Source organism: Xyrauchen texanus, chromosome 20 (assembly GCF_025860055.1).
Source record: "Xyrauchen texanus isolate HMW12.3.18 chromosome 20, RBS_HiC_50CHRs, whole genome shotgun sequence".
Classification (NCBI taxonomy): Eukaryota; Metazoa; Chordata; class Actinopteri; order Cypriniformes; family Catostomidae; genus Xyrauchen; species Xyrauchen texanus.
Window position 1 is genome coordinate 41,902,590 of NC_068295.1, and position 26,676 is coordinate 41,929,265.

The window sequence follows — 26,676 nt, forward strand, 5'->3', positions numbered from 1 at the left end:
TATGCGGCCTATTGAGGAGAGGTGTGCTATGACTTTTATAAGCGATCGGGGGTATGGTATTTGCCCCAGGGGCAAAAAAGCAGGCGAAAAAATCCCATAGACTTAACATCGCGACAAACTTTGACGAGTCACAGCTCCGAGCGAGAATTTCGCAGAAACGTGTCATTTGCCACATTTGAAGAGACTGGCAGGCTCTGTAAGAGCATACCTCAATATGGGGTAAAAGTTGCACCCCTGGGGGGCAGGAGCTGCCCAAAGTTGCAGGAGCTGCCCCCATTCACTTACTATGGCGAAGGACGTACTATGGTGTAGGACGGCCCATGAAATGAAATTGCATAGGGTTTTTGTATTGAACATAGCTCTGGATCACAGTGTCATAGAGACAAGGGGGTGGGCTCATTTTACTCAGATGACCAATCAGGCTCTCAGGATCATTGTGAAGCTATCAAGCCACGCCCTAGCAACCATTTAGAGCACCTTAGCAACAAGTCCCATAGACTTCTAATGAAAGAGTTCAAAGGGATATCTCCGGATAGAAGTGTCATAGAAACACAAGGGTGGTCTCGTTTGACTCTGGACAGGAAACAGCCAATCATGAATCACCTCAACACTTCCTAGCCCTTCCCTAGCAACCATTGTCGAGCACCTTAGCAACCAAAATCCATAGAGGGATATCTTCCGTTCTGAATGTCATAGAGGCATGGGAGTTTGTTTATATCATTCATACTGACAAGCAGCCTTTGGAGATTCATGATTGGCAGCTGCCAAGCCACTCCCTAGCAACTAAACAGAGTACCCTATCAACCATTTAGCAATAACTATATCTCTGCACCACAAAATCATAGAGACTTCTGGGTTGATTTATTTCAATCAGGATGACAAGGACACTTGATAAGTATCACTATGGTAACTGCCTAGCAACCAGATGGGCTTAGCCTAGCAACCGAGTAACAAATAACATATCTCTGCATCAGAAAAACGTAGAGACTTCTGGGTTGGTTTATTTCAATCAGGATGGCAAGGAGACTTGATAAGTATCACTATGGTAACTTCCTAGCAACCAGATGGGGGTACCCTAGCAACAGGGTATCAAATCACATATCTCTGCACCAGAAAATCGTAGAGACTTCTGGGTTGATTTATTTCAATCAGGATGGCAAGGAGACTTGATAAGTATCACTATGGTAACTGCCTAGCAACCACATGGGGTTACCCTAGCAACCGAGTAACAAATCACATATCTCTGCTTCAGAAAAACGTAGAGACTTCTGGGTTGATTTATTTCAATCAGGATGGCAAAGACACTTGATTAGAATCACTATGGTAACTGCCTAGCAACAAGGAGGGGTTACCCTAGCAACCAAGTAACAAATCACATATTTCTGGATCAGAACATCGTAGAGACTTCCGGGTTGACTGATTTTACTCAGGACAGCAAGGAGACTTGATAAGTATCACTATGGTAACTGCCTTGCAACCAGATGGGGGTACCCTAGCAACCGAGTAAAAAAACACATATCTCAGCAGTTATAAAATGCTATTTGACGAGTTTTGCCACGGCAAGCACCACTCACATTTTCTTAAGGAAATGTACATTCTAGTTGATCATTATCATTCTAATTGATAACTAACAGATTCCTCTGAATACATTGTTTTCCATTAAAATCTGTAAAATTCCTTTAAAAATGAATATAAGATTTTGAGACTTGCTTTCAGAGGATGTAAAGAAGAGAATGTCATTTTTTCCCACACTCTTTTTATGCACATATCTTTCATCGGCAGACCAGGAATGAAAATCAATCCACTCACAGAAAGAAAACATGTGCTCTGTCATTAGGCAAATGTTTGACCTGGGATGAATTCCAAACAGAATTTTTGCATCCTTGAAGAGGAAGTGAAAGTAGGTAAATTGATCTTTTCATGGAGGGCACTTTCACAAGACTGTTAGCAAAGGTACGTTCAAACATTTATACCCGGCTCACTTTCGATTGGAATTCACCCCCGGTGTGAAAAACTCCACAGGAACGCTATTCAAAATCTTAATTGTACAAACATTTAAATTCCCCAAAATGTAGTTGATTTTAATATCTAATGCTATTTTTCCTCACAGTTGAATTTTACTGGACAAGATAAACCGAACTATCTTGTCAAAGTTGTCAAAGGTCCACTGTCAGGTCAGACACAAATTGTTTCAAATTGGCTGCAATGTCTGTTTACTTCTTCACTTTACAGCTATGATCATTGATCCTGACAGTCCATCGTCATTTGTTTACCAGAGTTAAAAAAAGAATAATAATAATAATAAAAAAACATTTCACCAGTACTTTTTGAAAAGGACAACTGGATAACTATTTTCAGGAAGTATGGTTTCTATAGAGGTCTGCATTGCATCAGAAATGAATGAAAGGATCTTGATAAAAGGCATTCCTGAGAATTCATTGTTCAAAGACTCACATCAAAGGCACATAAATACAAATTATTCTGCACACATACTGTGATGGTGTTTTTCATGACCTGTAGAGCATTGTTTTTGAAGGTCTCTGTGTCTTTTATTGGCCTTAACTCCTGTACCGTGTCATTCTAATAAAAAGATAACATGAAAATTATTAAGAGGAAAACTGGAAAATAAGCATTACATTTCAACAAACAAGCTAATAAAATACACTCTTGTTGTTCCAAACCCATATGCTGATATATGTTCTGTGTAGTACAAAAAGAGAAAATTTGAAGAATATTCAAGCATCACTTTTCCGTTCACAGTGACCACGTCTGTCAAGATACAAAAAGAACCAAAAAAAGAACCCTTTGTGTGGGGAACAGACTGATATTTAAGTCATTATACTGAAGTAATTTCCCTCCTTCATCAGTTTCTAATCTATGAAAACTGGTTTCTGCCACAGTTGATTAAAAATTGTAATTCTATGGGCCCTGTTTTAAGACCACGATGTCTTAATTCAGTGTTTCCCAACCACTAGTGTGCCGGGAAAGATTTTCAGGTGTGCCGTGGAAAATTATCAAATTCCACAAAATAAATATTAATAAATAAAAAATAAACAAAATAAAAATTTCAGGGATCCAAACTCCTCACCTTTCTGAGAAATTCGCAGTTTTGAAACCATAATTGGTCACTTTTGTGATTGTGAACAGCAATGATTAATGTGAAAAGTGACTGATATTTATACGGGTTAACGGTCATCACGACTCGCGTCAGCGCTGCAGAATACATTGAATCTATGAATTGAGTGATATTTATACGGGTTAACGGTCATCACATGACTAGCGTTGGCGCTGCAGAATACATTGAATCTATGAAGTGAGTGATATTTATATGGGTTAAAGGTCATCACATGAGCAGAATACATTGAAGTCTATGAATTGAGTGATATTTATATGGGTTAACAGTCATCACATGACTCGTGTCAGTGCTGCAGAATACATTGAATCTATGAATTGAGTGATATTTATACGGGTTAACGGTCATCACATGACTCGTGTCAGTGCTGCAGAATACATTGAATCTATGAAGTGAGTGATATTTATACGGGTTAACGGTCATCACATGACTCACGTCAGGGCTGCAGAATACATTGAATCTATGAAGTGACGTCACACCAAAGTTTTTTCACACACACGTTTTTCACCAATAATGTCTTTGAGAGTACTAAAAATAAATATTTCAAAACTGTCCAAATTTGTGAAGAGACATTGAATGTCTCTGTAAAGGGAATGTAAGGGAAAGGAGGTGGCGAGAACTGGCTTGATAATATAACTAATAGTTTTAATATAAACTGAACAAAAAGACACAAACACACACATGACGGTCAGCTGCCCGTAAACGATCTATCACTCGCACCACCATCCGCAGTCGGTCTTTATCCCTCTCGGAGGCTTAATTAGCCTGATAAGGGACTGAGTGTGTATAATCACGACCTGGCCCCACCCTCCGCCTTGTCACATCCACCCCTCTTTCCCTGGGGAGGATGAGGACGGAGGTATGAAGAATTACCACCCAGCCCCGCCCTCCGCCCTGTCACGGTCTCATAATTTATTTTAATTAAATATTATTTCAGCAACTAAATGCGGTGCTTGACGCTGGCATTGAACGGAGAGTTGCCACCTCGACTCATCTCATGTGAAAAGTGCTTTACAATGACAAAAAACATTATTGAAACTCTAAATGATTATCATTTGTCTATTATTGTGGTGTTTTCTGATAAAGTCATGCTCAGCAGTTTAAATGGACTACTGTAGGAAAATGATCCCGTAGGTCTGCTTTGTTTATAATTCTTCTAATGAACTCGTAGATTTGTAGTCATGCAAGTTTTAATAGAGGAGAAAGACGTTATTGAAACACTATTATTGGATGAAAAATAATGTTCAGACTGAAGGAAGACTATAGATCTGCTTTGTTCTTTTATTGATTTATTTTCAGTCATGAAAGACTCAAAAGGATTCACTGACTCACTCATAGCACATAAGACGGTCATTTATCGCCGTCTAGTGACATTTCCGTTAGGGGACACTGAACTTAAAGTTAATAAAATTGAAGAAATTTATGAAACAGAAGCAATCCTCACCAAACTACTCTTTATTTTGCAGTTCATTCTGCACATTTGTAAACTTGAATAAACTTCTGTTAGAATTAGCACTCTCATGGAAATTGGATAAGATGCAATGAGCTTTCAATGCACGAAGCGCTACGCCTAGCATGGTCACGAAAATAGAGCCTATAAGTCATAATAATGAAATTAGTAGTAGAGTTAGTAGTTTATCGTTATATTAAGAAACTCTCGTAATAATGAGAAACAATTTTTCATAATTATGACCTAATATCTCATGATGACTATGATGAAACCGGCCACTTCCATTCTTCATTAGACTTGCCTGATCAAGTAATATGGACTATTTTAAGGATGCTTTCATATATATATATATATATATATATATATATATATATATATATATATATATATATATATATATTTATTTTATTTTTGGAGCTTGACAGCCTTGGTCACTACGTGGAAAAGACTTGCGTGAAAATTCTTCAACTTTCTTAATTCGTGTTCCATGGAACATAATAACAGCATGGGTTTTGAACAACATGAGGGTGAGTAAATGATAACATTTACATTTTTTATGAATTATTCCATGAATAATAAGAAATAATAATAAACAAAAACATATTACAATAGGCCTATCTGATTGAAGGTCTATACAATTTCAGATTAAATAAAACTTCAATAAAAAACTAAAAAGAAATTATTTATATGTGACATAATAGAACTGTCAAGAATGTTCTTTCTTTGTATCTATCTAGTTTTATCTGTGAAGTCGTTTCCTACAACCTACCGGCCCATTCACATTGCACACTGTAGCTTCTTTCCTGTTGGCCAATGGACTGCAGTCCACCATGGGATCAGTGGAGGACCTGCCCTGGCTTACAGTGTCATCCCAGTCTTGGCTGACCAGGGGGTCTGTTTCCATGGCGTTAGACCACTCTTGCGCTCGTGCCTCCATGGGCATACATCTATCCCGAAGCACTTTCATCTTGATGCAGCTCCCGGCATTCCTTAGGGCACTGACGGCCTCGTGGTGGGTTGCCTCCTGTATGTCATGGCCGTTGACCTAGAGTACAAATAAAGAATGAGATATAACAATTTGGGGAGGAGCAGGTTAGAGAAATGTCAAGAAAGTCAATCAGTGATAAAATGCAGGCCGCCGTTTGTGAGGAAATGACCTGGGATCTAAGTGTCAGCTGTAGCAAGCGTATGTAAACATCATACTAGAATAGAGAGTTGTGTAATATTCACTGATTACGACAGGACAGCTGTGCCATTGTGAAATCTGCAGCACCATGGCAACAAATTAAATAGATATATTTTAACTAGGTGTGTGTGTGTGTGTGTGTGTGTGTGTGTGTGTGTGTGTGTGTGTGTGTGTGTGTGTGTAATTTTTGTCTTACAATATTGTAATTATCACAATCCCTTTTAACATTTATTTTTGTGCAGAGTATAAATAATAGATCTATTTACTAGTTAAAATGGTAATTCTTGATATCAGCAATGGACTTTCTACTAAAATGAAAAACCACCTATCTGTAATTAGGTTTACACTAGTAAAAACTTTCTTGATCTCAAAAATTGTATTTCAACTGTAATTTTTTTTTTTATTGTTATCTGTAACTGCATTTTTTTATACTGATCTCTCATTCAATCCTGTTCAAAATGCAAATATAGACATCTAAAATGTTGTACAAGTTGGAACTTCAAATAAAAATATCTGCAATGTACTTGTTACTATTATAAATTATAATTTTTTTAAATCTGTAATTTGCTTTTCACTAGTGGCAATGTTAATTCAGATATATCTGGAAATGGATTTGAGATATCATTACAATAGAGTAATTCAAAATATCATGAAAATACATTTTAGAATTTGTTTTACAATTAATTTATAGATATCTGAAATTAACTTTGCCACTACTGAAAACCAAATACAAAATTAAAATTTTTACTAGCTGTAATTTAACTGTTGACATCAAGAATGGATATTTGCACTACTAACAATACAATTATTGAAATGAAAAATTATAATTTTGGTTACACTTTATATTACAGTGTACTTGTTATACATATTACATGTACTGACAATAGTAATAGCAGTAAATAATGCATAAATACAAGTAACTAACCCTATAGTAAGTACATGTTGTTATATAATATTACTCAGCACTTACTTGTGTAATTACACTGAGACACTGCAAAATAAAGTGTAACGATATTTTTTTTTTTTTACTAGAAAGTAGTACACAGATGACATGTGAAATTGGAATTATAACTATTAATACATTAATTACAGATATCTGTAATGGCTTTTTTAATAGGAGTGAATGACAGGGTTGGTGGTTCGATTCCTGGCCCACATGACTCCACATGCCGAAGTGTCCTTGGGCAAGACACTGAACCTCAAGTTGCTCCAAATGGCAGGCTAGCACCTTGCATGGCAGCTCTGCCGCATTGGTGTATGAATGTGTGTGTGAATGGGTGAATGAGATGCAGTGTAAAGCACTTTGAATAACGTTAAGGTTAAAAAGGCACTATGTAAGTGCAGACCATTTACCATTTTACCATAAATTGTTGAAATTAATGTATTGATGAATTGTTATATGTAAAAAGGACTTTATAAATTATATATATACACTCATCTAAAGGATTATTAGGAACACCATACTAATACTGTGTTTGACCCCCTTTCACCTTCAGAACTGCCTTAATTCTACGTGGCATTGATTCAACAAGGTGCTGAAAGCATTCTTTAGAAATGTTGGCCCATATTGATAGGATAGCATCTTGCAGTTGATGGAGATTTGTGGGATGCACATCCAGGGCACGAAGCTCCGTTCCACCACATCCCAAAGATGCTCTATTGGGTTGAGATCTGGTGACTGTGGGGGCCATTTTAGTACAGTGAACTCATTGTCATGTTCAAGAAACCAATTTGAAATGATTCGAGCTTTGTGACATGGTGCATTATCCTGCTGGAAGTAGCCATCAGAGGATGGGTACATGGTGGCCATAAAGGGATGGACATGGTCAGAAACAATGCTCAGGTAGGCCGTGGCATTTAAACGATGCCCAATTGGCACTAAGGGGCCTAAAGTGTGCCAAGAAAACCACACCATTACCCACACCATTACACCACAACCACCAGCCTGCACAGTGGTAACAAGGCATGATGGATCCATGTTCTCATTCTGTTTACGCCAAATTCTGACTCTACCATCTGAATGTCTCAACAGAAATCGAGACTCATCAGACCAGGCAACATTTTTCCAGTCTTCAACTGTCCAATTTTGGTGAGCTCTTGCAAATTGTAGCCTCTTTTTCGTATTTGTAGTGGAGATGAGTGGTACCCGGTGGGGTCTTCTGCTGTTGAAGCCCATCCGCCTCAAGGTTGTGCGTGTTGTGGCTTCACAAATGCTTTGCTGCATACGTCGGTTGTATCAAGTGGTTATTTCAGGCAAAGTTGCTCTTCTATCAGCTTGAATCAGTCGGCCCATTGTCCTCTGACCTCTAGCATCAACAAGGCATTTTCACCCACAGGACTGCCGCATACTGGATGTTTTTCCCTTTTCACACCATTCTTTGTAAACCCTAGAAATGGTTGTGCGTAAAAATCCCAGAAATTGTGAAATACTCCGACCGGCCCGTCTGGCACCAACAACCATGCCACGCTCAAAATTGCTTAAATCACCTTTCTTTCCCATTCTGACATACAGTTTGGAGTTCAGGAGATTGTCTTGACCAGGACCACACCCCTAAATGAATTGAAGCAACTGCCATGTGATTGGTTGATTAGATAAATGCATTAATGAGAAATTGAACAGGTTGTTCCTAATAATCCTTCAGGTGAGTGTATATATATATATTATTTTTTTTTATTTTTTTTTTTTATTAATTACATTTTTCACATTCATATTTTTGGAAGACAAAACATATTGGTATATTAGATCAATGAACACATATTAAATATTTCTATTTGACCAAAATGCAAACTTGGTGTGAACCAAGAATTTAGTCTGTAACATGATATTTAACAGATCCTCAGCACAGCAAGGGTTTTTGTGTAATGTTAAACATGCTGGAACCAAAGTATGCTGTTCCCTCATGTCATAGACATTGACATGCCTCCACACTACTTCTGTGGCTCTATGGTGAAGTACAACAGGGAATCCAATGAAGATGAATGAGAAACAAGTGATATTAAATATTGCACAAGCACCAAGTGATATTAAATTAAATATCACCTCCTTTGACATTGTCTTATGCAACAACACACATGTGTGACCAAATACACTCACATAGTGGTTCTTTGTTGCCTGTTGCTTTAAAGTTTATAGGGTCACTGCAAACCCTGTGTGAGCGTCTGTGTGATGATGCCCTCCGATGGCCATTAGAGAAACAACTACATAAGAAGCAGCTTGTTGATACTACATAGTAAAGATGATGTAGTCTTTTGCGATCACATAAACATAACCTCTGTTTGTCTGGCCAGTCTAACCAATCAAACCACTGTTTTAGATAATCCATTGGATTTGCTTAAATTACATATTTATGAAAGCTCTGCTAAAGGTTCTTTTTAAACCAGTGGTTCTCAACTGGTGGGTCACAACCCAAAAATTGATGGCTGGTCTGTTCTGTTAGGATTCCGGACAGCAAGGGAAAACAAATTTACATTGAATTAAAAGCAACTAACCATAGAATAATGCATTGTTAAGATAGCAAAATAAACAGGCTTTCTGACATTTCTTTTATAGCTGATGTCAAAGGCTGTACATCTAATCAAACTGTACAGTATTTTGGCTAAAATTCATCTGTCACTTGGTAGAAGTAAGACAAATGAGTTTCACCTGTAGGTTTGTGACACCTACAAAGTGTTTTGTGCAGTGAATAATTGATATTTTAAAATCAAACACTCAATTTCATCCATTATTTATGCGGTTCATAGTACTATTAATAAATGTCACTGTTTGATTTTAAAGACATATTTGTTTACTTTTTGGTACTGCGTTGGGTCAACATTTAATGTTTAATATAAAAGCTGAAACAAAACCAGTAGAGAACCTCTGTTTTGATGGCCGCACAATGGCAGATGGAAGGGGTGTTTGGGAAACCTGTTGGAAAACAAATAAAAAGACAATAAAAGGAAATATGTTTTCATATTCTGAAGGTTTGCTTACTATTTCAGCAGTTACTTACTGTATCATATTAAACAGATTGTTTAAAATGTAATTTTAATGCACTAAGTTACTGTGGTACATGGCAACTGGAAACGGTCAACAATTAGACTAATTAACTTATTGCAAATGCTACGAGGGCTGAGCAAGTGCTCATTCATTAGGGTAGTATGTGTGGTTTCATGCGTACTGCAATTAATGAAAAAAAGATTGGCCCTGAATCTAAGCATGACTGGCCAATCACAGATTTAAAATGAACATTTGCCGATCGTGATCAGTGGCCGATTGATCGGTGTATCCTTACTTGGTAGAACACGTAACTACAAACTGTAAACTCAGAATTTGTTTGCTGCCTTCAAGTGCACATGGGAAGCTCCTATGTCCAAGTTGGGCATTTATTATTATGATATGTCAAGCATTCAGTTTGGAATCAAAATACGGAAGACAACAAACTAAAACATATACTCATTAAACGATAGTTAAAGCTTTTATAATGAATAAACCAGCATGAATTTTACAATTAACAATTATTTTGTGTAAAACTGCGAAGTACTATAATATCTGTTATACAGTATATAACAAATAAAATAAGGCACTGGAATATAATAAATTTAGCAAAATCATTGCTTTATATAGTCATTCATGATTCCAAGATACTTTCAAATGACACAAATTGGGTATCATCTAGAATTCGGAGTTTCCCCACTTCTAATTATGACACACAAGAACAACCATAACAGCAACAAACAATTGCTGTAAGTCATGGCATCCGCCGAATTTCTTCCTGCATTTCATGCCACTTGTTTACTAGAGCTTCTTCCATCAGCAGTGAGGGATTCACATGTGATAAATAAAATAAAAAAAGGAATTAGTCAGGCTGATGGTGAAGGTTAATGAGTTAGAGACACGCATCCAAACACTAGTGGAGGTCAGTGAGAAAGAGAAGCCAGTAGATACTGTTTCGGATGCAGGTAGTACAGCGAGCAACACACACACTTTGGTTCTGGCTCTAGAGCCCACACGGCAGCATACTCGCTCAACAAATCAACACTACTCTCCTGTTCCTGTTAGGGTTTCCAATCGATTCTCCCCACTCATTGATGCACCCACTGAGAATCATGTTGAAAGAACCTTAATAATTGGTGGTTCTATAGTAAAGAACGTGGAAATAGAGACTACAGCCACCATTGTTAAATGTATTTCGGGGGCTAGAGCATCTACCATCAGATCAAATTTACAAGTGCTGGCTAATGCTAAACGTAGAATTTCTAAAATTGTTATTCATGTCAGCACACATGATGTCTGGCTTCGCCAGTCGGAGATCACCAGAGATAATGTTAAAGAGGTTTTTGAGGGGCCTGGGTAGCTCATTGGTAAAAGACGCTGGCTACCGCCGCTGGCATTCGCGATTTCGGATTCCAGGGCATGCGGAGTAACTCCAGCCAGGTCTCCTAAGCAACCAAATTGGCCCGGTTGCTAGGGAGGGTAGAATCACACAGGGTAACCTCCTTGTGGTTGCTATAATGTGGTTCGCTCTTGGTGGGGCACGTGGTGAGTTGTACGTAGATGCCGCAGTGGATGGTGTGGGCCTCCACAAGTGCTATGTCTCTGTGGTAACGTGCTCAACGAGCCACGTGATAAGATGTGTAGGTTGATGGTCTCAGACGGGAAGGCAACTGAGATTCATCCTCCGCCACCTGGATTGAGGCGAGTCAATACGCCACCATAAGGACTTAGAGCAAATTGGGAATTGGACATTCAAAATTAAAAATATATATTTTTTTAAAAAGAACGATGCCAGACATTGTAATATGCTCTGGCCCACTCCCTGTTCATCGTGGTAATGAGGTTTATAGTAGATTAGTATCACTGAATGGCTGGATGTCTGAGTGGTGTCTGGATAATAACATAGGATTTATAGACAATTGGAAAAGTTTTGGGGGTAGACCTGATCTGCTACAGAGAGGCACTCCATCCTTCCAGGGAAGGTGCCACTCTCCTATCTAGTAATTTGGCTCATAGTCTTAACAGTGATAGTATTTGACTAATTGGGGCCCAGGTCAGGAAGCTGCCTTGAGATTTCCCACAGGTCACATAAACTACAACACAGAGACTGTATCACCTAGATATCATAGAGACTGTGTCTGTTCCCCGAACTACCAAACACAAACACCTCACTAATTCATTTAGAAAAAATTTTATTAAGGTCAAACTTGAAAAAAAATGAAGATAAACATCATATAAAAGGCAGGGCTGCTAAACATTAAATCTCTTTCTACCAAAACACTAATTGTAAATTAAATTATTAAAGATCATAGTTTGGATGCGCTCTGTTTGACTGAAACCTGGCTTAAACTGGATAAATATATTTTTTTTTAAATGAATCTACTCCCTCTGGTTATTGTTATAAACATGAGCCTCATCTGACGGGTTAAGGAGGAGGTGTTGCTACAATTTACAGTGAAGTTTTTGGTGTTACTCAGAGGACAGGATAAGAGAAGAGAAGTCTTTTGAACTAATAATGCTCAATTTTGCCCTTGCTACAATATACAGATCACCCGGGCTGTAATAAGATTTCCATGGTGAATATGCAAATCAGATCTAGTAGTTAACGTAGAAAGAAATTTAATTGTTGGTGACTTCAACATTTAAATAGATAATGAAAATGACACTGATATGAACATTTATCAATATTCTCTTAGGAGTCAGACAAAATGTGACAGGACCAACTTATCGCCATAGTCATACACTAGATTTAATTCTGTTTAATTCTGAGTTGATGTTGATACTATAGAAATTCTACCACAGAAAGATGACATATCAGATGACATATCAGCGAGTGTCACTCAAATCTACACCATGCAATCTTTCAGGTAGAACTATTCTTTTGACCACTAAAGATAGCTTCACTATTAATCTTCCAGAATTGTCTCACATACTCAATCATGCAAAAGGTCTAGGAGAATTTGATATAATAACACAAAATATAAATACAGCCTTCTCTAGCACTCTTGATAGTGTCACCCCCCTTTTATTAAAGAAAATTCAAGAAAAAAATTATCACACTCAAGCTCTCATGAGAGCAGCTCTGAAATTGCAGAACAAGTGGAAGAATACAAAATTTTAGGTATTCCACGGTGCATGGAAGGATAGTGTCTGTAGTTACAGACAGGCACTAAAAGCATCCAGGTCAGCATATTTTAGCAAACCCATAGAAAATAACCACAACAATCCTAGGTGTTTATTCAGCACTGTTGCTAAATTGGTTAGGCTTAAAGCATCGACTGAACCAGATAATCTGTCGCAGCACAATATAACTTCATGAATTTCTTTACTGATAAAATTTAAATAATCTTAAATATAATTGAAAATATGCAATCAACTGTCACAGCACCTCAGAAAACAGTCTCAAAATGTTCCTCATTTGCAACTTCAATCTTTCACTATCATAGGTCATGAAGAGCCAACAAAACTTATAAAAAAATCAAAAGCCACAACATGTATGTTAGAACCAATACCAACAAAGCTCTTAAAATAGTTATTCCCGGTAATCTCAGAACCTCTTAATATTATTAACTCCTCGCCATCCTTAGGACATGTCCCAAGAAACTTTAAAATGGCAGTTATCAAATCCCTTATTAAGAAACCACAGCTTGATCCTGGAGAATTGGTTAATTACAGACTGATTTTAAATCTACCATTTATGTTGAAAATACTAGAAAATATATTGTCCTCCCAACTATGTTCATTTCTACAGAGAAATGGTAGACATGAACAAATTCAGTCAGGCCCCATTTAGGCCCCATCATAGTACAGAGACTGCACTTACAAGCAAAAGTTGAGTGTGTAATGCCACAGGGATCCGCTTTAGGGCCTCTGATTCTCTCCTTATACTACATACTTTCCTTAGGAGATATTATCAGGAATCATAGAATAAGTTTCCACTGTTATGCCGACGATACCAAACTTTATATTTCTTCTAAACTCGATGAAATTGTGTATCAACGATATCAATGTTTGGATAGCCAGACATTTCCTTCTATTCAATTCTGACTAATTATTGGACCAAAACCCTCTAAAAATAATACAATAACATATCATTTGACTCTCGATGGAAGTACTGTTACATCGTCTTCTACAGCGAAGAACTTAGGTGTTATATTTGATACCAATTGTCACAGTCTGTCTCCCTCATGTTCTTCGAGGACTCTTATTTTGAAGTTTCCTCCAGACTACATCTCCCATAGTGCACTGCCCTTATCACTTCCACCTGCTCCTCTTCATCCTCACCTGTATTCCATTCCCTCATTTAGCTCCTTGTGTATACTCTAGTTTTGTTCATTCATTTGTCAGTCCTTGATGTGTTATATTGTGTTGATGAAGTGTTTCATTGTTTTGTTATTTTGTGATGTTTAGCTTTAACGTTTGTCCCACTCCAGCGTTTATAATTAAAAGATTGAAAGTATCCTACATCTCCTCTCCAAGAACCCATCGTTACAGAAGGACTGACCAGACAAAGAATACAGACTCTCCGCAATTCCTCTCCAACTTCTACTCCAGCGATCCCTCTAATCCTCCTCTCCTACATGTCCAAACCGACAAGAGTCATGGAGCTGACCAGTTCACTTATGTATTTATTTCATCAAGACCTTCCTCTCCTGGATTACACCATCATTCTGCAAACTCATCTCTTCCACCACTGTGCCATTTATAGAATGGGCTTAAACTTCAATCATCCCACGGCCCTTCTGCAAGTGGAGTATCTTCCCTTTTTAGAATATGTCTGAGCCACGCTGTCCCTACATCTCCTCTCACTTCTACTGACCCACAAGGAAGACCATCACCAAGTCCCAGTGGTAGATCCCCTGTATGCTGTGAGTTATGACAGGAACCCCGGGGAACAACCAACACCCACGCCTGCCACGGTCAATGAGCCAGCATCCATGCCTTCCACTGTCAACGAGCCAGTGCTCACGCCTGCCATGGTCAACGAGCCAGTGCTCACCCTTGCTATGGTGACCGAGCCAGCACCCATGCCAGCCACGGTGAACGAGCCAGAGCCTGTAGCCTTGACCGTCCCAGAACCAGAGCCTGTAGCCTCGACCATCCCAGAGCCAGAGCCTGTAGCCTCGACCCTCCTAGAGCAAGAGCCTGTAGCCTCGACCCTCCTAGAGCAAGAGCCTGTAGCCAGGACTACAGATCCATTCCCAGCCCTGAAGCTGCTCCCCAGGCCCCCGGATCCATTCCCAGCCCCGAAGCCGCCCCCCAGGCCTCCTGATCATCCTCCTTGGATCCTTCTTCACCTTCTGCGTCATCCTACCCTCCTCATCCATCTTTGCGTGCCAGGAGTTGCCCTTTAAAGGGGGGGTGTCACAGTCTGCCTCCCTCATGTTCTTCAAGGACTCTTATTTTTAAGTTTTCCTCCAGACTACATATCCCATAGTGCACTGCTCTTATCACCTCCATCTGCTGCTCTTCATCCTCATCTGTATTCCAGTCCCTCATTTAGCTCCTTGTGTGTGTATATATATATATATATATACCCTCTAGTTTTGATCATTAATTTGTCACTTATTGCTAAGTTACAACACATGCGCTCTTTGCTAATGCCGAAAACTAATTCATTCATTAATGACCTCAAGACTAGATTATTGTAATGCATTACTGAAAGGATGTACTGAAAGTTCAAGAAATAAACTGATTTAGACTCCCACTGCTAAGTGTCGCTGGGTGATGACTACATCAGCCTGTGCCAGCCAGATCTCACTTCAGTCAACTACAATGGACGTCACGTCACAGAGGAGGAACTGCTGCCAACTCCAACTGTAAGATATGAGATATTTCAACGGCAACTGCCTGAAACTTGGCCTTAGGATATGACCAAAATTATCTGCCACAAGCTTTCATCTGGATTGCGATGCCCCTCACTGACCTCTGCCTGCATCTTCTTGGTATGGACTACACTCTCTTACAATGGAATACATAGACAATAAATGACTTGCCAACTAAAGCCTTCATCAGCCAAATAACAAAGGACAATGCATAAGTGCGCATTTCCGCAGTTAATTCAGGATGGCCTTCAAAGACTTTAGTCATTAATCTAACAGCTCATACAAAATCTTTTGGTTTAAATATTGGCCACCAAGATCTGCTTGGTTTTCTTATTTTACCTGTAAATCTTATTACACATAGTTAACTAATATTGGCATTATAATCATGCCGTTTACCCAGCGGGGAAGTGATTTGTTTGTAATTATTTGATTAAAAGCATCTCCAGTTTCAATCTCTCACATTATTTAATCCAATGTAATGCTCAACAGTTTTGATTTTACCTCCAACATTCTGTCTCCAACATGAAATCCAGCCTTCTCTGCTGGTCCTCCTCTAGACACTCTGGAGATGAAGATTCCCTGAAACACAGAAAACTACTCAATCGACAACCAGCAGAAATAATGAGTTATGGGGGTGGAAAATACCGCCCAGTATTATGTTGAATAATTGGCTGGATGTGTGTTAGTATTCCGGCCCATATGTTATTGTAAATATACAGTAAACCCACAGTGGTATGATGGTGATGGCATGTAATGAGATGCAGGATGCTGGAGCTACCTCTTCTTTCATTACATTCCCTTGCCCTGTATATAACAGATTTGTATTTAAATTTGTACTACATATGTGTAAATGTGTGTGTGTGTATATATATATATATATATAAATAAATATATTGTCATATTGTGTATGCTAAATATACTTTTTTTATTTTTTATTTATTTGTATTATTAATTTTTTATTTTTGTATAATTTTTAATTATTATCTCTGTTTTGTTGCTGTATTGTATTTGTTTTCCTTGTTGTGATAAATGTGTAAAATGTGTAAGCATACCTGGCAATACATTCTGATAAGACCCACCTCTTCATTTTCTTTGTAAGGCAGCGAGCCTTTCCCTCCTGCGATACAGATACCCAAACCTCCCCTCTGTCCATTCACTTTGATCTGGAGCTGGGGGGCCAGAAAACACCATCACTCAAATATTCATATACTTACTGTAGAGTGATTAAGTGGCTTAGTGCAGAGTCACCCACCTTTAATACCTACTACAGACTAGAGACAGAAATTAGACATTTTAGACAAGTCAGTCTGAAATCTATTTAGTTTCTTGGTAACATTTCTGGTCTTATTGTCCATAATCGGTGCCTGTTATTTCATAATCAATTAATGAGTTTGATAATTAAGTATTTAATTAAATTATAATTTAAACCTCGAAATTAACAAAGTTTTAGGATTTCTTTTAACATAAAATGAAGACATTTTTTACATTCTGCACTCTTTCTTGGTCAAAAATCTAATGTATATGCACATTTTGTTACATTGACCATGTTTGTAAAAAAAAAAAGAAAAAGTCAGATTTCCTTGTTGTCATAGAAGCAAGCAAGATACTGTTTGGAACATTCCCAAACCATGCTGGAATAACATGAATCACCATGTTTTGCATGAACTTGTGGAGTTCCATGCCATTCTAAAATACACTTTACATTTTTCGATTCAACTTTTCAGTAAAATTGTTATGCTGATAATATAATTTATATTGAAATATTTTGTATTAAACTTGAAAAATGACAAATTGATTTTGCAAGCCCTTTTGCCATTTAATCACATGCAGGATATGAATTATAGATATCAACAAATAAATTTTCACATTTTTAAATACTAATTCTTGATATTAGACATGGAATAACTACTGGTGAAAGTGTCCCTTTTTTATATCAATAATTACATTAATTCTTAATTACATTTTTTTTTTAAATACTCACAGAAATACATATTCTGGAAATTAAAAAAAGGAAAAATCAACTGGTAAAAACTAATTCTGTAATATTTCTGTGATTAATGATGTGATTTTTATAAAAAATTCGTTTTAACCCAGTGAAAAAGCAATTGTTGATGTCTAGATTGTATACTGGCAGCCAAAAAGTTTGGAATAATGTACAGATTTTGCTCTTATGGAAAGAAATTGGTAATTTTATTCACCAAAGTAGCATTCAGCTGCTCACAATGTATAATCAGGACATTAATAATGTGAAAAATTACTATTACAATTTTGAAAAACAAATAATAAAAAAATCAGAACTTCTTAAACTACTTCAAAGAGTTCTCATCAAATAATCCTCCACGTGCAGCAATGACAGCTTTGCAGATCCTTGACATTCCAGCTGTCAGTTTGTCCAGATACTCAGGTGACATTTCACCCCACACTTCCTGTAGCACTTGACCGTTCACCCCACACTTCCTGTAACACTTGCCATAGATGTCAGCTAGACCTTACAGTCTAGCTGATCCCACAAAAGCTCAATGGGGTTAAGATCCATAACACTCTTTTCGAATTATCTGTTGTCCAATGTCTGTTTCTTTGCCCACTCAAACCTTTTCTTTTTCTGTTTCAAAAGTGGCTTTTTCTTTGCAATTCTTCCCATAAGACCTCCTGAGTCTTCTCTTTACTGTTGTACATGAAACTGGTGTTTAGCGGGTAGAATTCAATGAAGCTGTCAGCGGAGGACATGTGAGGTGTCTATTTCTTAAACTAGAGACTCTGATGTACTTATCCTCTTGTTTAGTTGTACATCTGGTCTTCCACATCTCTTTCTGTCCTTGTTAGAGCCTGTTGTGCTTTTTCTTTGAAGACTGTAGTGTATACCTTCGTATGAAATCTGCATTTGTTTTGGCAATTTTGTGCATTGTATAGCCTTCATTCCTCAAAACAATGATTGACTGATGAGCTTATAGAGAAAGCGGTTTCTTTTTTGTCATTTTGACCTAATATTGACCTTAAGACATGCCAGTCTATTGCATATTGGTGGCAACTCAAAAACAAACACAACGTTAAGCTTAATTTAATGAACCAAATATCTTTCAACTGTGTTTGATATATTGGCAATTGATTTTCTAGTATCAAATGATCAATTTAGCATGATTACTGATGCTGCTGTCTACATTTGATCAAAAATGACTTTTTTGAAATAGTGCTGGTGCTGTTTTTTACATCAGTAATGTGCCGATTATACATTGTGAACAGTTGAATGCCACTTTGGTGAATTAAAGTACCAATTTCCTTCCAAAACATTAAAATCTGTACATTATTCCAAACTCTTCAGCCGTCAGTGTATATCCTGCACATTATTAAAGTCAGTTCAGTCTACCAAAAAAAAAAAAAAAAGTAGTATTTTGGAACCTGCTGAATAAATGATAGTCAAGTTTTTGAGTGTAGTTTATAATTTATCCCTGGGGTTATAGATTAAAATAATGAATCAGAATTAATCTCATTATTTTTTTTGTACTATTAATCTCAAATTTGTGAAATTTGCCTCTAAATAGGGATTCTCGTGAAGCTAACATGGCATGATGTTATACTATCAAGTAGGCTATTGATTTATTTTGAGACTGTAAAGAAGATATTTTTGGTTTTTCTTAATCTTATCATATGGATTTAAGTTTTGTGTACTCAATATAAACATGTATTGGAACTGCCAAATGTAATGTGATTATTTAAATAAACGTTTCTTTAAAATAAAACTTGATTTACTTCATTTGATATTAAAACTGATTTATCTCTTGTCTTTTTTCCAAAAAATACAAACGTGGCTTCTTTTCTTAAAGTTGCACTCATGCATTTTTTTAAGCTTGCCCCAAGCCATGCCCCTGCTAACTTTGGCAACCTTAGTTTTAACAAATTGATGTACAACACTACCAATGCTATTTTTATGATGTTTTGTTTTTGAAATGTTATGTGTTTGTTTATATATATTTGTTTGCTTTGTAGCTGGTTAATTGGCTGTCCCCTTACTCTTAATGGCACTTGTGAAATTAGTGATTTGTGTGGACAGGGCCGCTCGGCTGCAGCCAGATGACTGAGTCTCTCTGAACTGCTGTAGTACTCTGGCTCATGAGTGTCTCTGTGGAGATGAGTGCCCAGCACCCGTTGAGTTCTATATCTCTGCAGCTTTCTGTCATGCCCGTTCTCCCCCCACTGATGCTTGAGTCTGCGAGCCTCCAGCTCCTGGAAATGACCCAAACTGTGCTGAAGGACAAAAAGAGACATTTCATGAAAAATAGCATCTTAACGCTGAAGTGTGTAATTTCTGTGGCACTAGCATTCCAAAGTATTAAAATAATTACTGTTTCCAATTCCAGAAATCTCCCTGGTCTTGCAATGGTTGTACAAACAGATAGTCCCACCCAAAACTCACACCATTGGTTGAGAAGTTCTGATTGATTGAATTACATCACCTGATAGTTTTCTTAATTTGGGTGAAATTCCCTTACAAAAATGAACCATGATTTTACTACAGTAACCATCATATAACCATGGTATGTGTAGTTAAACCATAGTGACCACAAAGTGAACCATGGCTACAACAGTCAAGGTTGCTACAATATTAATATAGTAAAACAATGGTTATCATATAGATACGACAGTATTACTATAGTAAAACCATGTTTCATTTTTGTAAGGTTTAAACAAATAGGGTAAAATAATTAAATTGACCATTCATTTATATTTACTGTAATATACACTAATTAAACTAGAAAATAATATGTTATATAACTGAATTTAAATATAGTGATAAAAGCATCAATTAACTAACTATTTCACTTAAAAAAAAAAAAAGAAGGCAAAGTCCATTTATGACTGCACAGGGCTAAAGTGAATCAGTTAATCATGTATGTAAATTAGTCCAAAGAACCGACTCACTTTTGTTTGTTTTTTAGGCACAACCTATAATCTACAACTATTGATCAAAACACATAATGATGACTCAAAGACATTATAGACATTAAAGCATAATTTTATGTGACAGCATCATTTTCTGTAAAGCTGCTTTGTTGTAAAAAGTGCTATACCAATAAAAATGATATGACTTAAAATAAATCGTTGTTCCCAACGCTAAATATAAGGGAATCTGTTATTTTAACTGGTTAATTTTAATTAAAGGTGCCCTCAGTAATTTTTCCTCATTAAATTTTTTTACTCCTACTGCAATTAAAAGTAATTTTGCAGTAAATGTAGGAAATCATGAGCAATCACATTAAAATAAAGACTTAGTCATATCATTAACCTTATAAAAGCTTATACATGGAGAGGGTCCGCACATGGGGGCTGCCCTGTTAGAATCACATGACCAGCCAAATACTACTACTGGCTTAGTCTCAGTAACTGCCTAAATGTTGAACATTTTCACTCTTGGATTAAATTAATCATGGCTGATTGTATATAGTGAATGTAACTACAAATATTGATTTTGAATGATGCTGCATCCACGCCGCTAGGTGTCACTGTAGGTCCAAGATGACACAAATGCAAAAGTTACAGAGTGCACCTTTAACTGTCCGAAAGAACCGACTCACTTAAATGACTTGGTTTTCCCAGCACTACATATGAGAGAGAGAGAGAGAGAGAGAGAGAGAGAGAGAGAGAGAGAGAGAGAGAGAGAGAGAGAGAGTGTTTGAGTGTAGTTTAGGTGAGTGTGTTTGATCACTCCCTCAGCTCTATTGCTGCATTTACAATATAATGTCTCAATCACTGCTCATTGGAAAATGTAGCTCATAACTGGAGATAGCTGTGTCACGAGCGCCATGGTCATGCTACTGAAAAATGAAGTTAATTTAGTAGCGTCAATACTTTCAATTAACTACTTTTCAAAACCGAAATCAACAAACAATTGGACTACCTGTCAAAAGGCTTTATTTGTCTCTGCATACTGGGATACAAGAAAGACACATATCAGCTTTAAATGCACACTTACAAAAATGTACCATGGTAGTAGCATACCATGGTATTCTTTGAAGTACCTTGGAGTACTATTTAAAATCCATGGCATGAATATTGCAATCACTCAGTACCGTATTTCAAAGTACAGTAGTCTTACTATCTGATAACTGTAGCACTGCTTTCCTCTTTACCAATGATTTTTAAAGGAATAGTTCACCCAACAATCATGACTCTTTCTTCCGTAGATCACAAAAGGAAAATTAGAAGATTAGCGCCATAAAGACACAAAACCTCATAAAAAAAGCAAAATATTAAAGTAGCTGTTAGTTTATCTCGTTGAGTGATGCTGCCATATGTGCTATCTGAATTATTCTACAAATATTTCACTCACGTTCAAGTGGTTTGCTCTCAGAGAGAAAACATGAAGGACACCAGTTTCACTGTTGTATATTTCTTGGGAAACTCTTATTTTGACACAGACACAAAAGGCATTCTCTCCTCCACCATGTTGAAAGTTTACATATTCCAACTCAAAAACGTAGGTATCAGGTAGGAGCCCTGAGCGTGTTTGATTACTCCATCTGTCACGACTCTCAGCTGTGATCAGCAGTAATGCTGAAGCTGTTAGTTTAACTTTATTCCTCAGCTATAGTGTAGTAGTAATCCAAGTGATTATGGAGTGAGAGATAATTCCGGATGACTTCAAAGAAATTTGTGCACTGACTAACAACACCCTGTTTGTCAACATCAGCTCAACTTGCTCATAGCACTCACAAGACGGTCTTTTATTGCCGCATGCTGGCTCAAATCTTTAATGTCACAGGGATGAATGAAAATTCACACATCTTGATTCACACGTCTTACACATCTGCATTGCTCTTACACATTAATTTGGAATGCCACGGACACAAGCGTCCAAATTGGACTGCAGACAGTTGTCTCCCCGCCCCTCCTACCCTAGACTCGAAGCTCATGCAAGTTGCCAGGTTGAGGACACGCAAAAGGAACGCGCAAACTGACAATTGCAAGTGACGAGCCTTACACTGTAAGTTGATCAGCTAATGTATACATTTGCAATGTTTTTATTGTTTGCAAATTATAAACCAGCTCATGTGGATTTTTTATAGCTCTGTCAATGTTAGCTAGATGTACTGCTGGTATCCATGGCTGCAGTGTGCTGTGTTTGCCCAATAACTTATTTCAAATCTGGCAACCCGTGGTGCGATATACTATTGAGAAATTGGCAATGGGCAGGATCACACAGGCCAAAACACAAACAGAAATTCCGGACCGGAATGTACATTTCAAAGTAGAATATACTGGCTGTAGCATTGTTTTCGAAGAAGCCAGTTTTTCAATTTAGCATGTTTCCTAAATCTCTGATAATATATTCTGATAATTTTATGCTTTAGTACAGTAAATATATTACATATTGCACTTTTAAATATCTGGAAAAATATGTATATTCAAAATATTTTTTTATGTCAAGTTTTTAAAGCTTAAAGGAAATAATGTATCCCAGTTTTACTAAATGGTTCCAACTTATATATGAATAAATTACTTTATAAGGTGTATAAAGTACGAAAATTATTCTTCATAATCGTGAAACCCCTAAAACAGACAATCATCAAAATCTGAAGTATTTGATTGACAATTAATCATCAGCCAGATTTCATAATTGTGACAGTCCTAACTGTGAATGTTCCCCTCTGCTGCAGCTCTCAAATTTCATTCTCTATTTCACATTTAAAATGTATCGAGACACATGCAAGAACCAATGCCATTTGGCTTCAGTGACAACAAACCTGGCACACCATGCCATTTTTTAATCTGAATGCATACATAAATAAAATTTCAAAGCTTTGGCAGAGTGAAAGATTATCAGTGTATAACTATTAAAATGGGTCTGTTCCTCAAAGCTATCATTTTACTTCAGAAGACTTGGAATATAGTGCACGATGCACGGATTCATTTTATACATTTAGAATAAACAAGAACAACATGAAGGTGAGAAACAAAAGATAATTTTCATTTTTGAGTAACAATTTCTTTAAACACACTGTCCCACAGTATGTTGATGATGCTGTACTTACATCATCAGGTGGCTCATCCATCTCTTCTGTGTCTCTCTCCAGGCTGGAGATGTGGCTGGTGCTGACAGGGAACAAGCCAAGTCCTGCCAAATACTCTTTCCCTGTGACCCAGGGCAGGCCAGGAATGGGCCAGCCATGGCTGCTGTTATTCACTGAGTGTTTAGCAGCTTTGCAGCCCTGCAAGTGAGAAGACAGCACAGGCAGTCACGTGGACGTGAGGAAACACTCATAATATTCAGGTTGATTTTAAAAAACTATAAGAACTGAAAATGTTTTCCTCACAATACTAGTCAAACCCCTCAATGTAAGAACCAAATAAAAATTAAGCAACAAGGCCCTTGAGGCAGTGACATGCAAAGGGCATGCTTTTCTAAAACGTTGACAGAAGTTACTTTTGTTAAACTAAAGGTGCCTTAAGTGATTTTCTTTTTAATGAAATTACAGTCAGAAAACATCTCTTCACTGTCAGATATCACTGAAATAGATGCCATGAAATATCATAACTGTCTCTTTAACAGCCCTAAGCTCTTTATTTGTCTGCCTGTTAATCATTCTACATGTTCACAGAGCAGCGCTGTTCATTTATGGGCAAAAAGAAGTTGAGAGCATCCATTTAAAAGTTGTCCATGTCACGCGAGAACACTTTTTTTGCTACCGTTGCATTTGATCGGACCTGTATGTGACGAGGAGGCCGGTGCTGAATCAGATGATCATTTATGTTCTGCTGAAAAGAAAACCTTTTTGTGTGCCACTGAAAAGTGTTAAAAATAAAAGACTTACATGGATAGTTCACCTGGCCCCGCTTCCTCCTCCTCGATTAAGCAAGGGATCTTTCACAGTGGTGCTAAAACCCAGGATTAGGAGGAAGTACCGCAAGGGAGTCCTCACCGCTGGCCGAAGTAATCAAGACCATCGCCGGCATCCACCAAGCCAAACATCAGGCTCAGCTTGAGCTGAATGTGGAACAGGAGCCATCCTGTAAATGGGTCAGCTGAAGCCCAGAGCAACACTGCCAACAATTCAGCTCACAGACGCTCAGCCGCCCATTCACTCGACAGCTCCGTGACACCTGTTGAAGGTGGCTGCTGGCTGAAGATTGCAACACCGAGGAGGTACTCGATCTAGTGGTACTGGAACAATTCATTGCCTGGCTACCAAAAGGAACAGCGGAGTGGGTCCATTACCATCAACTGGCATCGCTGGATGAGGCAGTCCAGCTGGCTGAGGAAAATATGGCGGCATATCCGTGGTACCCCATCCCTCTCCACTCTCCCCCACAGACTGGTGAATCCGCTGCAGAAGGTATGAAGTCTGGCTGGTCTGCTGGAGTTGCGGGGAACCTTGGCACGTCCAGGACCGATGTCCTGCCATAGAGGGTCACCAGAGCCATCTACGTCAGCTCCACGTCAGGAGGACGTAAGGGAGGGAAAAGTCTTGGCTTCTCCAGCACTTAGAGGATACCCTGCAGGGGATTTCCATCTGGAGGAGATGCCAGACGAGACCCTTAGGCAGTGCTTCAACCAAGTGAAAGGGATTGATGGTCAACACTTCAAACCAGACATTGTACTCTCATAAATTAAATAAATAAATTACTTGTCAAGTGGCAAGGGCCCTTTGAGGTCACACGGCGAGTCTGGGAAATTGATTATGAGGTGAAACGAACGGATAGAGGAGCACGTCAGATTTACCACCTCACCCTTCTAAATCATGGAGAGATGCTGCTCCCGTGACTTTGGTAATGGTGGTTCCAGAGAGGGAGGAGCTTGGGCCAGAGGTGAACTTAAAAGCCACAAATTGAGTTACCAGAGTCACTTGTGGAGACCGTGGAAGCACGGTATCTGGGCAGATGAAAGCACGGTATCTGGGCTTCCACTTGGGTCATGGGCAGTTGTGCCCCCAAATTGATATGACTGCAGTGACTGCAGCCTACCGGATTCCTAAGACAAAAAAGGAGGCAAGACAGTTCCTGGGGCTGGCGGGCTATATCGTAGGTTTGTGCCTAACTATTCGACCATCACCAGCCTGCTGACTCAACTGGTTAAAAGATGGACATCTTTGACCGCTGTGAGACACTTCGCTGTTTTCCTATGCATCTGTAGCAACTTGAAGTATTAATATAGAATGAGATCACTTGTGTTTATTTGCATTTTACATCAGCTTTGAAAACAGCTCATCCAAACAGAATATAGGGTTATAGCAGTGGTTCCCAACCCTGTTCCTGGAGGTGCCACAACACTGCACATTTATCAGACACACCCAATTCAGGTCATAGTCTCTACTAATGAGCTAATGAGTTGATTAGGGAGCCATCCAATATGTGTAGTGTTGGGGGGCCTCCAGGAACAGGTTTGAAAACCACTCAAGGAATTTATCATGTGGCTTGCCATTTCTGTCAACAAAATAATTCTGACAAAACCAAATTTAGTTTCCAAATCTAGTTTGCTTCATATTTGATATGCTGAGAAAATTCAAGGGCTTAAGCCTCAAACATTGAGTAATTAATTATTTTATCATCTTGTATTGATGGCAAAACCAGTGCTTCAGTATCAAGTTGATACTAAAATATAAATACACCGATGAGCCAAAACATTATGACCTCTCACAGGTGAAGCAAATAACATTGATCATCTCCTAACAAGGCCACATTTCAAAGTCTGGGTAGATCAGATGGTAAACAAGCAATCAGTTCTCAGTTAACGCGTTGAATGCGGAACAATGGGCAGAAGACCTGAGAAACTTTGACAAGGGCCAAATTGTTATGGCTAGATTAATGGGTAAGAGCATCTCTGAAACGGCTAGGCTTGTGGGGTGCTCCCGGTCAGCAGTGGTGAGTACCTACCGGCAGTGGTCCGAGGAGGCACAAAACACAAACCGGCGACAGGGTGTTGGGCTCCCAAGGCTCATCGATTCACGAGGGCAACAAAGGCTATCCCGTCTGGTCCGAACTGACAGAAGGTCTACTGTGGCAGGAACCCAGGAAGTGTTGTTGAGGTGAAATATTCACAGAGTGGCAGCAAAAGCAACTTGTAGGTTACTTGTTGTGGTAAATTACAGTCAACATTCGTATTTGACAAAATAT

General features: G+C 38.2%; 1 protein-coding gene across 1 annotated transcript; it reads right to left on the reverse strand.

Moving 5' to 3' along the window:
• Window positions 1-16,123: 16,123 nt before the first annotated feature.
• On the reverse strand, window positions 16,124-24,968 carry LOC127660594 (uncharacterized). The gene is made up of 5 exons (XM_052150911.1): window positions 24,753-24,968; window positions 23,598-23,774; window positions 19,579-19,812; window positions 16,623-16,739; window positions 16,124-16,132 (listed from the first exon to the last, which is right to left on the reverse strand). The coding sequence occupies exons 1-5, from the start codon at window positions 24,966-24,968 to the stop codon at window positions 16,124-16,126; spliced, it is 753 nt and encodes a 250-aa protein (XP_052006871.1).
• Window positions 24,969-26,676: the final 1,708 nt, after the last annotated feature.